Below are 16699 nucleotides of genomic sequence, written 5' to 3'. Positions count from 1 at the left end.
TTTGTCATTTTCCCACAGGACTTCAACACAATGGAAACTTTGTAACTGGACATAGGCTGCCCTTTGGGAGTCGGCCCATCCCGGGAATATACAATTTGGGTGGTACGGAGGTGGTCTACGAAAGAACGGAGACGACCTCCTTCATGAAAACACTAACCGAACCAACAAGCGATGAAATCGACATTCTCCTCTACAGTGAATTCGAAAATGTCAGTGTCGTTTATAACTACTGTACAGCCGTAAACGACAGTCATGGATCGAGCTCCACTATTAGTCCTAATGTATCACCTTCAACATCCATGGTGATGTCGTCTGCAGCATCTATTCCCTTGGCTCAATCTTCAAGCGTTGGTGTAAGTTTCTTTGTGGCCACCACGCGAGCTCTTTCAGATATCCAAATGACATCAGCCCACCAATTACCTGGCTCATCACTGACTCCAATACTGTCTCCGACATCGACAGCACAACCACCATCCACATTTCACTCTTCAAGTTCTCCTGTTGTAGTTTCATCTCACTCCTCCCAAACTGTCCTTGCCCCGTCAACCGATGAAATATCGATCCTCATCACTTCAACAACACCAACAACGCTGCTTAATTCAACTGCGCAAGTCATTTCAAGCGACGAAAATTCCCAAATCTCTTTCTCTACCACTGCTGCCCCTCAGCCACCAACACTCCCAGGAAGCACTGGAGCTGCAACAGGTGAGTCCCCTTAATGCCGCTTAAAGTTTAAATCAACAATGGTGTTCGAGTTCACCATGAAATTGCAATAACTTGAATGATTTCGGCTAGTCTTTACTATTGGAGACATGACGTTTAAAAGGACAAGTTGCATTACATGTTTACATCGGTACTAGCATTTACGAAATGATGAGTTTGATTGCAAAACGACTCAACTCCATTCTTGTTAAGTTGTGTTATTTGTGTTTAAAGCTGCTAAAACGCAAGAAAGTAATGAGAGAATGACGGATATTTTTTAATATAAATTCGAAAATATCCCTTTCATGTTACAGGTGAGGTATCACTGGAAAGGTTTTCTTTACTCTCTTATGAAGGGACTTATTTTAAATATAAAAAAAAAATGGCGATAAACCCATTTTGCAATCATACTCTTCCAAAAGTCTCTGTGTGGTATAGTAATCAGTGCTGTTACGATTTACACATCCACTTTAAAGGAGGAATTCCTTCCTGATTATAATGTTGCTTTCTTTTATCATATAAAAAAAGTATTGTGTTCCAAGTTCAACTTGTCAATGCCGACAACCAGGGATATCGTGGTGGTTGCGTAGCTGCCTGAAAAGCACTATAGATGACAGGTTCGAATACTGCTGGTTCATTTTTCATACATGTTTGGTGAAATGTAGATCAGCTAGCAGTTGCGATCGTACAAATACATTTGCACAGAGGATGACAATTGTTTTAAAGAAAATATAAAATCCGTCATAGAATAGTGATATTAATTGTTACAACTCTGCTAACTGAGCTGCCGATGTTTTACTACGCGGAAATGTGGTGTAGGAAAAATTGTGTGCGAAATTGGACGGCTGTATTACGAAGATGGCTACAGTGGTTGTCTGATTTGTCGGAATTGTAATTTGAATAGCATTTTCATTGATAAACAGTTATTTGAAATCGAAAATTAAGAAGAGGCCATAGTTCAACGTCTCTAGAGTTTAGACGTGATTCCTTCTTGGAATATCGTTTTTCAGCTATCTACGTACAATGCATCAATTTATTTTTTGCTCTACTTTGTAGTTGACTTTAAAAGAGATATTATTGCCGTATGCCGCCGATCCCTTTCAAAATGGGTGTACCAGGTGTTACACACTTTTGATCGTTAATAGTTCAAAAACTACACATATCAGATAACACTGACATTGATATGAGCAATAGCTGAATAGTGTACAATTTTTTGGACGTGATTTAGAAATGATAGCATAAATCAGTTTCATCAAATTCGAGATTTATTTTTAAGTTTTATTTCTAAATTTCAGATTCTGCTCTGTTTTCAACCCTCTGTACAAAATTTTAATTTTGCACAGTGGTCAGTTGGTGTGTATGGGAGTGTGTGGTTAACAGCCTGACAATGATCCTGAACAATGGCCATGACTGGAATGCTCTATTACATACTCATGAGAAATTCCACTATCACAGCTAGTATTTATTCATCCTGAAATGTAGTGTATGCAGGCACATGAAAACACGTGCTTATTGTTTTCATGTGCATGCATTTTACCCTTTAAGCCCCGTTTACACTTTCACGGTTCGCATCACAAATGACCACGGATCGTCGATCCGGAATCATCCGTACTGTCTCCGGCATGACCGTGTTGACTCCGTGAAGTCATTCGGCATTATCCTTGATCATCCGGCATGTCCGCGGAAAAAAAAAATAAGCTTGCTTAATTTTTCATCCCAGACATCACGGATGAATATCAATACGAACACTTCCTTGTTGGCACCGTCTTCTCCGTATTGCCTCAGTATTCCTTCCTTGTGGGCACCAGCTACTCCGTGTTGCCTCCGTACTCATTCCGGGACAATCCATGAAGACATCGGGACGTCCGTATTAGCCTCGGCTCCATCCGAGATGAAAAATGTATTTTGCCAATACAAGCTCATAAGGTCCATGAAATTTGCTCACCTCTTCCCCCATCAATACAGCCATCAACCCCTCATGTTAGTATAGTGGTCGCTTGAAAAGCTTTAAGGGGATGGCTAGTAACTGATCAGTGGGAATGCTGGGGGATGATTGTTCCAATCCTTGTGGGATTCATTTAAAAGTACATTATATAGCTGTTGTTGTGTGAAAATTATTTGCTTCAGAATGGTCTCATATTCAAGTAATGTGCAGTTTAATGTTTCCAGGTTAGCGTGCCTGTACAGTGACGGGGCGATCGTTAACGGCCCGTTATGTTATGAGGAAAATCGGGGATTATGAACCACTGTTGGACACAATGAAGAGAAGGAAGCTGAAATGGTTTGGACATGTCACTCGACGGCCAGGTACACTAGCGTATACAGTAATGCAAGGTCGGGTGGATGGGCGGCGAGCTCAAGGAAGTCCAAGGAGGAATTGGGTGGATGATGTGAGGAGATGGGTGGAGAAGCCGGTGGAAATCTGTATGAGAATGGCACAGGATAAGGAAACCTGGAGGAGTACATCTCAGTGCCCCAACGGCAGAAATGCTACGGGTGTGACCTGACCTGACCTGACCTGACCTGACCTATGTCATGATTTTCCAGAAAAAAAAAATGAGAGTTTGCACCAAAGAAATTTGCCTTTATGGTGTCGACAAGCAGAGAAGTATGTACGCTGCTGCAGATTTTCTGGTGTGCTTGTTCCCTACTTAGCTCTGGAGGCATGCCGCCAGAGAATGATTAAGTATCAAAAGCAAAAGCAAAAGTTATCTGTCAACATTTTGGGGATATCCGTGCAAGGGCCGTGAAGGGACCCATTTACATCCGTGACGTTCCTTGATATCCGTGTTAGCTCCGTAGCATTTCCGCTGTGGTCCGCGTTCATTCCTTGTCTGTCAGTTTAGGCACCGTACTTGTCCGTGTAGCCTCCGTATACTTGTCCGTGTAGACACCCAGTTAAGCCCCCTTCCCACATACAGTTATACTACGGCGTATCGACGGCGGATGCCTATCCCTGCTCATCCGGGAGACATCCCTGAGGATCCCCAGTACACCCCTGGGCATCCCTAGTAGCCGTGGCGGATACGGCGAAGCCGTGGCCACGCCTCGAAAATTTCAAACATGTTTGAAATATCCGGGAGTCTGCTCCCGGTAAGACACACCCGTAGCACAACCGGCGGACATCCGACGGACATACGCCTACACCCGGCGGCTAATCCGGCGCATACGTGAACAGTCGTGGCAGACACGTGGCGTGTGAAGTCGTCGGATCCACCACGGCTCCATGCCGGGTGTGCAGGGATGCGTCACGGATGGGTTCACGGCTGTGACGGGTGTACCAGGTATGAGGTACGTATGTGACGGATAGCGCCGGCTGATTGGCGGATACCACGTATGATCCAACGAGTGCACTACGGCTTGAGGACAGGTCCACCACGGTTTGGAGGTAGAACCACTACAAGGGCAGTCGTACAAAGGACCTGGGCACTGGCAAGGTAGACATCTTCATCTGTTGTATCCTGGGACATGTTGCCTCTCTGAAGTCTTGTGAACGAATGACCACAGAGGCTGTGCGGCAGGTCCTTTATATATGCGACTGGCCACAGTCGTGTTGTATCCTTCGGACCAGCCGTCATAGTCGGCGGACAGTCGGCGGACAGTCCCCGTATTAGCTGTCCTTGCCGACGAGTCCCTAGAGGCATCCCTACTGTACCCCTTGTATCCGCCAACTGATCCGTACAACCCGACGGATCGTCCGTCACCGCCGGGCCTAACCCCTGCTCGTCTGCACCGAATTCGGCGTATCACCTGCCTGACAGCCGCCGGGCAGTTGGCGGACATCCTGCACACCCGGCGACTCACCCATGCACTGCATTTCCCGTCGCATCCGCCAGCAATCCGCCAAATTACGTTCCACCCCGCATCCGCCGTATTATACCTGTATGTGGGAAGGCCGCATTAGGATCGTATTCACACCGGCATTGAGAGGAAAATCGATGTTTTGCATGCCGGAACATCACGGATGACGATCCTTGGTCATCCGTGTAGCAATCCGTGAAAGTGTAAAAGGGGCTTTACCATGAATTCAGACTAGCAGTGTCTAGGACAATCCATCATGAATTATTAATAAAGCATTCATGTGCCTTGAAGCAAGAATCCAGAAGCCTAGTCAGCTGAACTCTGAAAAGTGGTATTCGTGGCATTCATGCGTATAATTGAGGGTCATTTTAAGCACACACTCATATATACATCATTCTTGAGTAAAGTTCAATTTTGTACAGAGGGTTCTAATTTGACGAAAATCTGGAACTTAACGTTAAAATCAATCATGGATTTAACGAATGGATTTAACGGAACTGATTCATGCTTTAACATTCAGAACAACTCCAACTAAATTGTACATAGCAGCTATTGTTCATTATTCAATGACAGTGTTATCTGATGCATAGTTTTCGAACGATTGAGGATCAAAAGTGGGAAATGTTTTCTTGTAACACCTAGTACCTATTTGGTAGTTGGCATTAGTTGCGCTTGTGAATGTTCGGATTCCTATGTTGACACGAATTGTGATATTGGGGAGACAGTGTTTCTCTTTATTATCTTGTGCAACAACAAAAAGAAAAATCAACAAACGTTACTAAAGTCTGTCTTAGCAACCTGAATTATCTATTAACTTGGAAAGTTTATCGATTTGACATTCAAACATAAAAAGAAAGGGTGAAAGACTATAAATTATACCACGAGTTTAAACATAGCTCATCTGTAACTACTTTGCAGAAATTGATGCATGCCTCTCATCGCCTTGTCAAAATGGCGGCGCGTGTAGCTCAAGTCGGGGTGTTCACATCTGTGAATGTCCTGAGACATACGATGGACGTAACTGTGAGACAGGTGAGTGCAATCATGTGCAGACGTTCAGTTTTAACGGAAAATGTGCAAACGGATCCGGCAAATGTGTAGGTCATTTACTTACAATATCACGTATAGATGGTAGATAAACACTGTTTCAAAACTGAGCATGAACCTTTACCATTTTCATTTTCTTGAAAACCCCTTCGCAGATTTGTAGCATCCTTAAGGTAATAGAATCTAAACTTATCTTATTGAACACACCCTCTCCTTCACCCCCATCCCCGTGAAAAAGGGGCTCGACTCTAATGTCCCCAAAGTATGCATGTATTTTTTTTTCCAATCTTTTTCTCTAGCAGCAGAAGATATATGATATTATAGGAGCTAAGTTAGTGCTGTGAAGATATTAATGACTGTAGTTTCAAGTTCAAGGATGGGGCAGGATTTGTACATTTTCAGCTCCTCCTTGAAAACCTTATGATGGCATCCCTCGCATAATACGATCTCAATTCGTTCAGTGGGCGGTTTGGGGCCCAAAAACACCAAACGTAATTAGTTTGTAAAAAAAAAAAAGAAAAGAAAAAAAAATCCTCTGTACAACAAGCAGTGATGGGAGTAATACTGTGCTACGCCCTATTCAAATTAATTGGAAATTGATGACTGCAGTTTCAAGATTGCTTATGACGGACCCAGGCAAATGGCAAAGGTTCATAAGTAGTTTTGACATATATTGTTTATCTACCATCTGTACCTAATATTGTTGAAGTAAAATAATGATTAGCATATTTGCCAGATGCTTTTGCACATTTCCCCGTTCCCCGTTGACGCAGTTTTAGAGATTTGCACATTTCCCAATCGAGACGTTTGCACATTTCCCGTTGTTTGCGCATTTCACGGCTCCAAACCAAAGCCCCTACCCCCCCCCCATGCACCTACACATCTAGTATTAGTTTGCAAGTAAACTTTGTTTTTGTTTATAACTTCACAAGTAAATACAGTTCAAATATTTCTTTCAGGGATGTCACGCTTTCAAGCTCTGGTTTGTGTATGTGTTTGCGTGTATTCATTGTGTGCGTGTATGTCTCAACCCCTTCAACATAAGAAAAACATTAGAAAGCAGTACTTATATTGCTTACTGATTTTCACAAGCCTGCATGTGTTAAGTTATATCACGAAGGTCAAAATATGCCCTCATACTTTCACATGTATTTTTTTAAGGTAATGATGTGTTCATGATAAAAATGCAAACCAGTTAATGAAATCAACTGAAATGAAATGTGAAAAGTGACAATCATGAACTACTGCTGAAATACGCAACAGCACGTCACAAAGAAAAGCTTTGTTACATCAGATAAAGAGCCTACATTTCAGCTGCATTGGGTGAAGACGTTTCTTTTTGAGTTGACTACGGGAAAGTAGTGACAGGCAAACAGTTAAACTTTTGAAAAGTCGTGGTATTGCTCAGTGCCGACTTATCTTCACCATATCTGGTATCCTTTTTTTAATGATCAAATGTCGGAAAAACAATAATTTGCGTCTTTACATACGTACACACGAAATGATGTGTGTGTACTCATGTAAAAAAAAAAAAAAAGTTGATTGCCTAATTATGTGTGTGATTCTTTTCCCTTATATTGTCTTCCACTGTCTTCATTCACTACACTATAGTGCTCATACTTTGAACTCGTTATGAAACTGATCGTAGATAGGTCATGCTCGTATACTATTGTATTTTTTATGCTATCTTTTATCAATTAGTACTTATTCTCTTCCTTTTCTCTTTTTTTTCCTCTTCTTTCGCTTTTCTTTTACTTCTTCTGCTCTTTGTATATCTTGCTGTTTTAGCTTTCAAAATAATTCCGTCATTAGTACTTTGTGTCCTACCTCCATTGCATTTACATTCATACATTTTTCCTGGAACACGCGGTTACAAGGTTTGCTTATGCGGTCCCTTCCTATTTCACATGTTATAGAGAAATGCCTTTTATGTACATGTGCTGACACACTTTCTTGTAATGACCAATCTTATGTCACTGATATTTTGCATTTTGCTTATTGCTTGTTAGTAATTTTTTATTTTATTAAGTACATGTACAGATGTAATGTGAAATATGAAAACAAGCAGCTGGAACTGTTCACTGTGTCTCAAGTATATTAAGACCAATAGGCCCGAATTCACAAAGGTGGTTTCGTCGCTCGAAACCACCTTTGAGAATTCGGGCCGTAAAGTTTCAGTAATTCAATTCAATTCAATTCAATTCAATTTAATTTAATTTAATTTAATTTAATTTAATTCAATTCAATTCAATTCAGTTCAATTCATTCAATTCAATTCAATTCATTTCAATTCAATTCAATTCAATTCAATTCAATTCATTTCAATTCAATTCAATTCCTCCGCAGCTAGAGAGACATGCAGCACAGGCCTAACGCGCTGTCCAGTGCGGGAGACGTGTAACACAGATACCAACCGCTGTGAATGTATCGGCAACAGAGTCCGCAACGAGAACGGGATTTGCCAAAGTAGGTTACCGTCTGCATGTGGTTTCTATCTTGCATTACATTACATTACAACCATAACCACAAAAATGGCTTTGATATAATCATGGGGCTCCATGGTAGTACAACAAAATGAAGTTTGAGAATATCCTTGTATAATTAATTCTTTATGTGAGTGGTCGAAACTCACAGGGTTTTCAAATCGACTACGTAAATGAACATAACACGTAATATTCACGAGATGATTTCAAGAAGAAGTCCACCCCCCCAAAAAAAAAAAAAAAAAATCAGAATGAAAAAAATATTCCCTACAGAATGATACAAAAATTACAAATATCGGATGAGAATTAAGGAAGATATGACATTTTCAAATTTCCTATTTTTTCGGAAAACATTTCTTGACCAGTCCTTATGAATATTCAAATGAGCGAGTTGACGATGTCATACTCTCACAATTTTCATGTATGTGATAGATGAAATTCTGAAATTTGTTATTTTTAGCTAATGCAAGTAAAAGCATGTTCCTATACCAAGATATATCAGAGTTAACATTTGTTCTTTTTTATTTTGTGTGGTTTTAAGATAAGTTTTATATTCATACAGCTGAAATATGAGATTTCTGTCATTTCTGTATATGATATGAATAAAAAATTGTGAGAGCATGACATCGTCAACTTGCTGATTTGAATATTCATAAGGACTGCTTAAGAAATGTTTTCTGAAAAAAAAAATATAAAATTCAGCATTCGGCTTAAGTTATCATACCTTTGTAACTTCGGGCCAATGTGTTCTCCATCTTGACATGATGAGTAAACAGCATAGATTCGAAGTCAGATGTTTGTATTACTCTGTACGTGCATGCATCTGTGAGTGCGTATGTGAATGTGCGTGTGTGTTGTGCACATTTTGCTTACATAAATTCATTTGAACATACATGTATTATACAATTTTTTTTTCCAAGTTCAGCAGTACTTTTGATTAATATCGTCTCAACCAACAATTTGTGGTGACCGAATTATGGGATAAGGATAACGGCTCCATTATTGCATGTTTTTGTTCTATAGTGTGTGGATTAGGGGATGCCTTCTTGTCCCAATTTTCAACGCTGACACTGATTAACATGCCTGTCATTAGAATATGATGGCGTTCATTTTATAGGGTCGGGTGTGCTACAATTGAGAATCACGATACTTCTGATCGACGGCGATGATTCCTCTTTCTTCACCATCGTCAAAAATCCATCGTCATCGACGTCGGTGGACTTCAGGCGACGCATAATACTGGCGGTAAGGCGATCCCGATAGTCTGTGTAGGTTACACCCCAATTAGTGTCTAGTCCTCTTAATAGAACTTTATTACAGGCAATGCTCTTGCAATTCAGACCAGTAACTAACAGGGCAGTGATACTTTAGCGTAATGTTACACGTCTCCGAAGAATTTCCAGGTAGGTATATAATATTTCTTTCTCTTTACGTGCCAATACAACATTTTGATCCGAGAATATGGCCATTAACTATCATAGGTACTGAAGTGTAGGTATAGGAAGAGCTCTAAAGGCTATCTAGTTTGGGCATGTCCCCATTCTCCGTAGCCTATTTTCTCTCCTAATTCATCCTTCTCACTATTTTCAATAATCTCGTAAATCTTAACCGTATCTAATTGATTGAATCCATGTTGATTGTTTAAAGTGACTGAGTAGGTCCTATATGTACATTGCATCCAAATAATCATTGAAGTCTTTCGTGTGCGCTTTAAAGCTTTTCGATTATCCTCTGTCCTACGCAGCTTTCTTCAATTTTCACCAGACGTTTTGGAAATTCGTTCTTTAGGGTCAACCTAAAGAGTTACCGACTAGGGAGTCTAGAGGTTGATGCCGAACTACACTTCGTCAACGACACCTCGGAAGCCGTGCCCGATCTTGCGAACGTTATGGAGGCATTCACTTCCTCGCTTAACAATGGTGTTGTAGAAGGATTCACTATCGATCCATCAAGGACCACGGTTACTGGTAAATCGTCGGTTACACCGGAACCGAATCACCTACGAATCCACCCGAATACACGTATTCGTGTGGATTCGGGAGCATTCTGTTCTCCTTCCCCGAATGGGCGAGAATTCAGGAGGGATTCTGGAACATTCATTGAGGGATTCGGCCCTCCAAAATGCTCCTGAATGTGGCCCCGACAAATTTCATTCGTGCCTCATTTGGCATGTATTCGGATTGAATTCGGTTGGATTCGGGGAGGCATTCGGTGCATTCTGGGCAGATTCTGGCCTATTCATATAATCAGGGGAATAAAGGCCCGAATCATCTAGCCAAACAGGCGCGAATATCACGAATAGAGCCAAATCTGCCCAGAATGCCCCGAATACCTCCTCGAATCAATCCAAATCGTTACCCAAATACAGACAAAATGCAGGCGAGTGAGCCAAATAGGCCAGAATACGGTCGAAAAGCAGCCGAATAGGTCGATTGAGCGCCAGAATGACCCAAATAGCTTCACGAATATAGCCATATTGGCGATTTTGCTCTGATTCGGTACTTTTTCAGAACCTATTCGTCTCTGATACGGGGAGCTCCCCGAATCAGAGACGAATGGGTTCCGAATCCACCGAATCCATCCGATACAGGCCATATTCCTGCAAATTTATTCGGGAAAATGCGGCTTTGGTGTAACCCTGGCTTAAGATAAGTCAATTTAACGGGAAAAAATGCAATCAAGCAAAATGAATGAAACGACGTTAATCCAATGCTGTTGTTAAAACTAATGTATTTTCCTATCATACAATTTTTCCCCACCGTCCTTTATACGGGTTAGGTGTCACATTGTTATTCTACTTAGTTTCACCCCTGACTTTAGCATCAAATTGTGAGATTAAGACAAAGTAAAAGTTTATATGGGAGAATATTGGAGAATAAGCCAGTTAAAATTAGTAGGAAACGAGATATGAAACTCGTCACACTGAAGACGAGTTAGGTGATACGCTGGGGGTCATCAGATGTCGGTCATCCGTGATCGACAAAGAAAAGAATATAGAAAAGAATATAGCACCTTGAAGTTATAATGAGATACTTAGTTGAACTTTTTTTGGCCTACATTATTCAGATCACATTTGCCGCGGCCAAGGCCAACCTCAATTGCGAGGCCGAGCCCCGCAAGTTAGTCCGTTTACACTGCCGGGCTCGGCCGCGCTTTTGATTCAAACCTTTCAATATTTTGTCGTAGTGGCGCTCTACTTGTAAACAAACACAATTTGGTATTGTCTGGTTTTCAGATCCTTTGCCAACTGAATTCCGTGGCGACAAAGTCGCCGTTCGGGCAAAGGCCTTTGCCGAAGGAGAAAATCCTTTGCAGGACAAAACCACCTTAAACTATACTAGTTTTCGACGTTGAAGTGGTTAATATCCTGAATAGCGAAATAGTACAGGCTAGGGTTTGGAAACCAGACTAAAATTGGCCGCGCATTTAGCCCAGTTTCCGTTTACACTGAGAAAAAGGCCGGGCGCGACCGCGGCTCGGCCGCGGCCGAGACCACCTCCAGAGCGTGGCCTAATGCGAGGCCAATTTTGGCCCCGCATTGGGCCTTTTGCGCGTTTACACCGAAATGAAGGTGGGCTCGGCGCGGCCGAGCCGCGGCCGAGCCTCGCACTGTTAACGGGGTCCAAGTGATCCTCGACACGTACAAATAAAACATGACAATTTAGTGTTTATAACCATCTTGGCTTTAACAGTGGCCTTTTAAAACATGACCTTTGACCATTATTTACATAACCAATATGACTCCCTCTAATCTTGCTATCATAATGATCAGTTCAGAGAGCTCTTACAGCTACGTATTATTATATACAAGCCTGTGAAATTTATCAGCAGTAAAACCAATGAAGCCTCCGATACAAAACAAGGGATATCGAGCAAGTGAGTCTGTTTACATGAGAATGTAATTTATCCTGGACGAAAGTGATGCCTCAATTAAAGAGAAAAGGGCAAAAGAAAAACGGGCCAAACGTACGGCTCCAGCGAAAGAGACATCGCCTTTAACCATGTAACTATAGGTCTCCTCCAACTAAGAGTACACTTTGAACGTAAGCTTATACGTGAATGATAATTCATGACGATCTCACGTGATCGACACACATTCAAAGGGGACAGTTAGAAGTGGAAGGAGTGCTTAATCGTGTCATTAATTCCTAATCAATGACACCCCTACTATAGGCATATCATAATTTCTCATCTAAAATCAATGGCCTATAGGACTCATGCACCATTACTTGTATCGTGCATAAACTTTGTTTTTTAAGCTTTGAGTGAAACGTGTCATAACATAATTCTGTAATTCCATCAGCAGTGATTGACATAATAAAGAAGAGAGATATATCACCGTATTGAACGCTTAGAACCTAACGGGGGGGGGGGGGGGTATTATGGCATGATACTCGGTTCTTTTCTGCCCAGATGCCAACAACACCCATCACCCACGGCCACGCATAGAGAAACAGCCATGGCGAAAATAAAACTTTGCTTTCTCATAGGCAGAATGACACAGAACCCCGTCAAACACACTTCACTTTTATTGGCAGGGATGGACATGAAAAAATTCATTACTAATACTAAACAGCGTATGCATTCCATTCATGTGGCGCGAGATACCTCTATAGCAACATAAAACCTGTCTTCAACTCCGTTGATCGAACAATGACAACCTGAAATTTCAAAGAGATGAGCGAGACGCTATATACACCTGGCCTAGAGTTAATCTATTCAGTTCTCATTCCTACTTCAAGTTGGGTTATGTTATTGTAATCATTCCCATCTGCAGTATAACAAAACCAAAGTGAGGGAAAAGGGGAGAGAAAAACGAAAGGTGGCGGAAGTAAAACTGCATGCACAACTGCAATCCATATCATTGCGTGTGACAAGTGAAGCAAATATATTAGTTGTTATAGCAGTGTTTTATGAGCATAAACAGGCAAATAGACAGACAATGTCAAATATAAAAACCATCAATTTAATGTCAGAGAAGATGGTAAACAAGATGCATTGAAACTGTAACTAAATCGCTGCTCGGTCACGGAACGTCCAACTTTATATTCAACCAAAAAACATGTTGGGGAAAGAAACAAATTTAGATATAACATTCTTAAATTAAAAACAAGAAAAATAAAATGTCCACGTCAGGATTTAAAAAAAACGCCGCACGAACATGCATTATATTCTAGATGGGAATACGGTCTTGATGTAAAGGTCAAATGATTGTCTCATTACTTTAAAAGCAATCTATGGTTCCCTTACCATCACCAGTACCACACCACAATGACGTCTCTAAAATCAATGGTAGCACATTTATCATTGCATCGTGCATTAACTCCCTTTTCCTAAACTACCAATGGAACGTGTCATATTATATTGTGTATTTCGATCAGTAGTGATTGACTTTAAAGAAGAAAGATAATGCAAAAAATTGAACGCTTACCACATTGCTTATAGGGCTATTCCAGTTTGGTACTGATCTGTTCTATTCTCCCAGATGCCAACAACATCCCACCTATGGCTAAACTAGTGAAACAGCCATGACGAAAATAAACGACAGAGAACCCCGTCATAATCACTACACTTGGAAAGGTGTTGCCCGAAATTCCTCATTATGAAGCAATATCAAGTCACTTCCTTCCCTGCCTGTCTTTAACTCCGTTATTTGGTCAAACAATAACAACCTGGAATTCCAAAGAGATAAGCGAGACGCCATGCACCTGGACTAGAGTTAATTAATTCAGTTCCCATTCATGTTAGTTATATAAACGAACACGTTCCTAAATATCCTGCTACAGTATAACAAGAATAAATGAAGAGAAAAGGAAAGAGAAAACGAATGGTGGCAAGCGGGGTACTGTTTCAAGGGGCAATTTACGACATAACGTGTGACAAAATCAAAGAAGCAAACCCAACCTCCAAACTCCAATACAAAACAAGGGAAATAGAGTAGCTGTGTTCATGACATCAGAGTGAAGCTGAACTGCAGAAAAAAAGAAAAGAAAAAAGAAATAAAAGGAAAAAGTCCTGCGGGACTCGATTAACTTCTCTCCTTCCGGTCGGGCATTATAAACACGCAGCGTGATAAAGCGATTCTGCCTCACGGAAGATCCGAAGATCTTCTGCGAAACTTAAATCTATCTATGTATGCTATACACAACACAAATTTACATTGATATTCAGTTTTTTGGCGATATACGTCAAGTGACTGATAGCGCTATTCAACTTCCCACGAGTGGCCGCGTAGATTCGATCAATATACAGTTGCAAAGATAAATCGGGAATCGTTTCAACCAGATTCCATTCTCATTTTCAGTGATCGACAACGAAAATAATGTTAAGTAGCGACTTGAAGTAATATTGAGAAATATTCGTGAAGTCCAAGATTGATACAGTCCTACATAATTCAGATGAAATTGTTTCTGTCATGCAACCAATTGAAAATTTCGTGTGGTGTCGGCGTGTCCAAGTAAGTTGATTGGAAAGGATATGTGAATGAGTATTTACCAATAGGTCTTTATATTGTAAAAGAAAATCAAACATGGCCATGCGGTCTTTTAAGAGTCATCTTCACTTTAACATTTGTAATTTCAAGTCCAAGTTGACAGTCAAAGCAATGTGGTCTCCAACACAAAACAAAGGGATATTGTATGTGTGTGTGTGTGTGTGTGTGTACCTCTGTGTGTGTGTACGTTTACATGAAAACGTGATTTCGACATGGACGAAGGTGAATACTCCATAAAAGAAAAAAAGCAAAAGATGTAAGCATTTTGTTTCGTACTCTTATGGGGTTCGAACCCGTACGTATGCAACCTCACGTCTCTTGTGACGTCGCCTTTATCCTCTCGGCCATGTACGTCTTGACGAGAAAATATGAGGAACGTAAGCTTATATGTGAAAGATGATTCAGGAATCGTTTGGTCCACATTCCATTCTCATTTTCAGTTTTTAGCTGCAAAATTATCAACCTGATGAGGAGATTTGAAAAAAAATAAAATGCATGATTACTGCAGCTTATTGTCTGAGCTACCACATACTTAAGTTTCAGAGGAAATGGAGCAAAATCAGCTGAAATAAAGGTGATTAAACGTTGTCAAGTCAATGCATGGTTTAAAAAAAAAATCACCTCCCATAGACATAACACGTCAACTTGTCTGATTTTGAGTCTTTACCTTTAATCATAATTTGAAGTATGATGGTAAGTCTTCTCGAACTAAGAGTGTGGAACGGAAGCTTCTACGTGAAAGATGAATCACGATGATCACCCGTGACCGACACATCTTCAAAGGGATCAGTTATCAGAAGTGGAAGCCCTCGTGCCAAGATATTGTCTCAGCAATTCCAAAGCAATGATACCCTTACATTTAGGTATACCACAATTTCCCTCTGAAATCATTGGTATTATTCATGTACAATTGCTTGCCTTGTCCATAAACTTTGCTTTACAAACTTTCAGTGAAAGGTGTCATAACATAATTCTGTAACTCCATTAGCAGTGATTGACTACATAAATAAAGATATATCAAATTGAACGCTTAGCGCGTATAACTAAGGGGGATTTTAGCCTGATGCTGTGTTATTCACTGCTCAGATACCAACGACACTCATCACCTACGGTTACGTATAGAGAAATAGCCATGAGGAAAATAAGGTTTTCCTTTTCTTTGGCAGATAGACACACAACCCCTTTGAACACACTATAATTGACATGGAGGGACATGAAAAAGTTCATTACTACTACTAAACAGTGATGCCTTCTACTCATGTGGCACAAGATACCTCTATAGCAACATAAAACCTGTCTACAATTCCGTTATTGGGTCAAACAATAACAACCTGGAATTTCAAAGAGACGAGCGAGACGCCATACACCTGGCCTAGAGTTAATTTATTCAGTTGCCATTCCTGCTCCAGTTGAGTTATGTAAATTATTTTCCGACCTGTCTTGTGCAGTGTATAACAGGAACAAACGTAGAGAAAAGGAAAGAGAAAACGAAAGGTGGCAAGCGGGGCACTGTATATATACCAAGGGCAATTTACAACATTACGTATGATAAATGAAGCAAATCCAACCTCCAGCCTCCGACAAAAAAAAAAAAAAAAAGGAACTTGAGTGACTGTGTGTCGTGGGGTAATGACATCGGAATGAAGCTGAACTGCCAAAAGAAAAACAAAGAAAGAGAGAGAAAAAAAAATAATAGCGTCCTGCGGGTCCCGAACATCTCGTCCTAAGGTAGTGCATAATGACCATGCAGCGCGCTAAGCGACTATAAAGCCACACGGCTGTCCCGAAGATTGGATGTGAAATTCATATCTTTATATCATTTACAACATGAAAAAGTTCATTACTACTACTAAACAGTGATGCCTTCCATTCATGTGGCACAAGATACCTCTATAGCAACATAAAACCTGTATACAACTCCGACATTGGGTCAAACAATAACAACCTGGAATTTCAAAGAGATGAGCGAGACGCCATACACCTGGACTAGAGCTAATCATATCAGCTCCCATTCCTGCCAGTTATCTAAACGTACATGTTCCTACCTATCCTGTTACAATATAACAAGAACCAATGAAGAGAAAAGGAACGAGCAAACGAAAGGTGGCAAGCGGGACACTGTAACAAGGGGCAATTTACAACATTAAGTGTGACAAAATTAATGAAGCAAACC

The 16699-nt window shown here is 40.8% G+C and overlaps 1 protein-coding gene across 1 annotated transcript in view; it reads left to right on the top strand.

Moving 5' to 3' along the window:
• The first annotated feature begins 288 nt into the window (after positions 1 to 288).
• Positions 289 to 16699, top strand: part of LOC140232205 (uncharacterized) — a 28787-nt gene continuing 12376 nt past the window's right edge. The window contains exons 1-5 of the mRNA XM_072312342.1: positions 289 to 705; positions 5422 to 5535; positions 7897 to 8016; positions 9151 to 9278; positions 9778 to 10000. Of these exons, the coding sequence (XP_072168443.1) occupies positions 300 to 705; positions 5422 to 5535; positions 7897 to 8016; positions 9151 to 9278; positions 9778 to 10000 (991 nt within the window). The 5' untranslated portion in view covers positions 289 to 299. The remainder of the gene's footprint in view (positions 706 to 5421; positions 5536 to 7896; positions 8017 to 9150; positions 9279 to 9777; positions 10001 to 16699) is intronic.

This window comes from Diadema setosum, chromosome 8 (genome assembly GCF_964275005.1).
Source record: "Diadema setosum chromosome 8, eeDiaSeto1, whole genome shotgun sequence".
Taxonomy (NCBI): Eukaryota; Metazoa; Echinodermata; class Echinoidea; order Diadematoida; family Diadematidae; genus Diadema; species Diadema setosum.
Note: the sequence above shows the minus strand (reverse complement) of the source record. Positions and strands in the feature narration are given on the sequence as shown.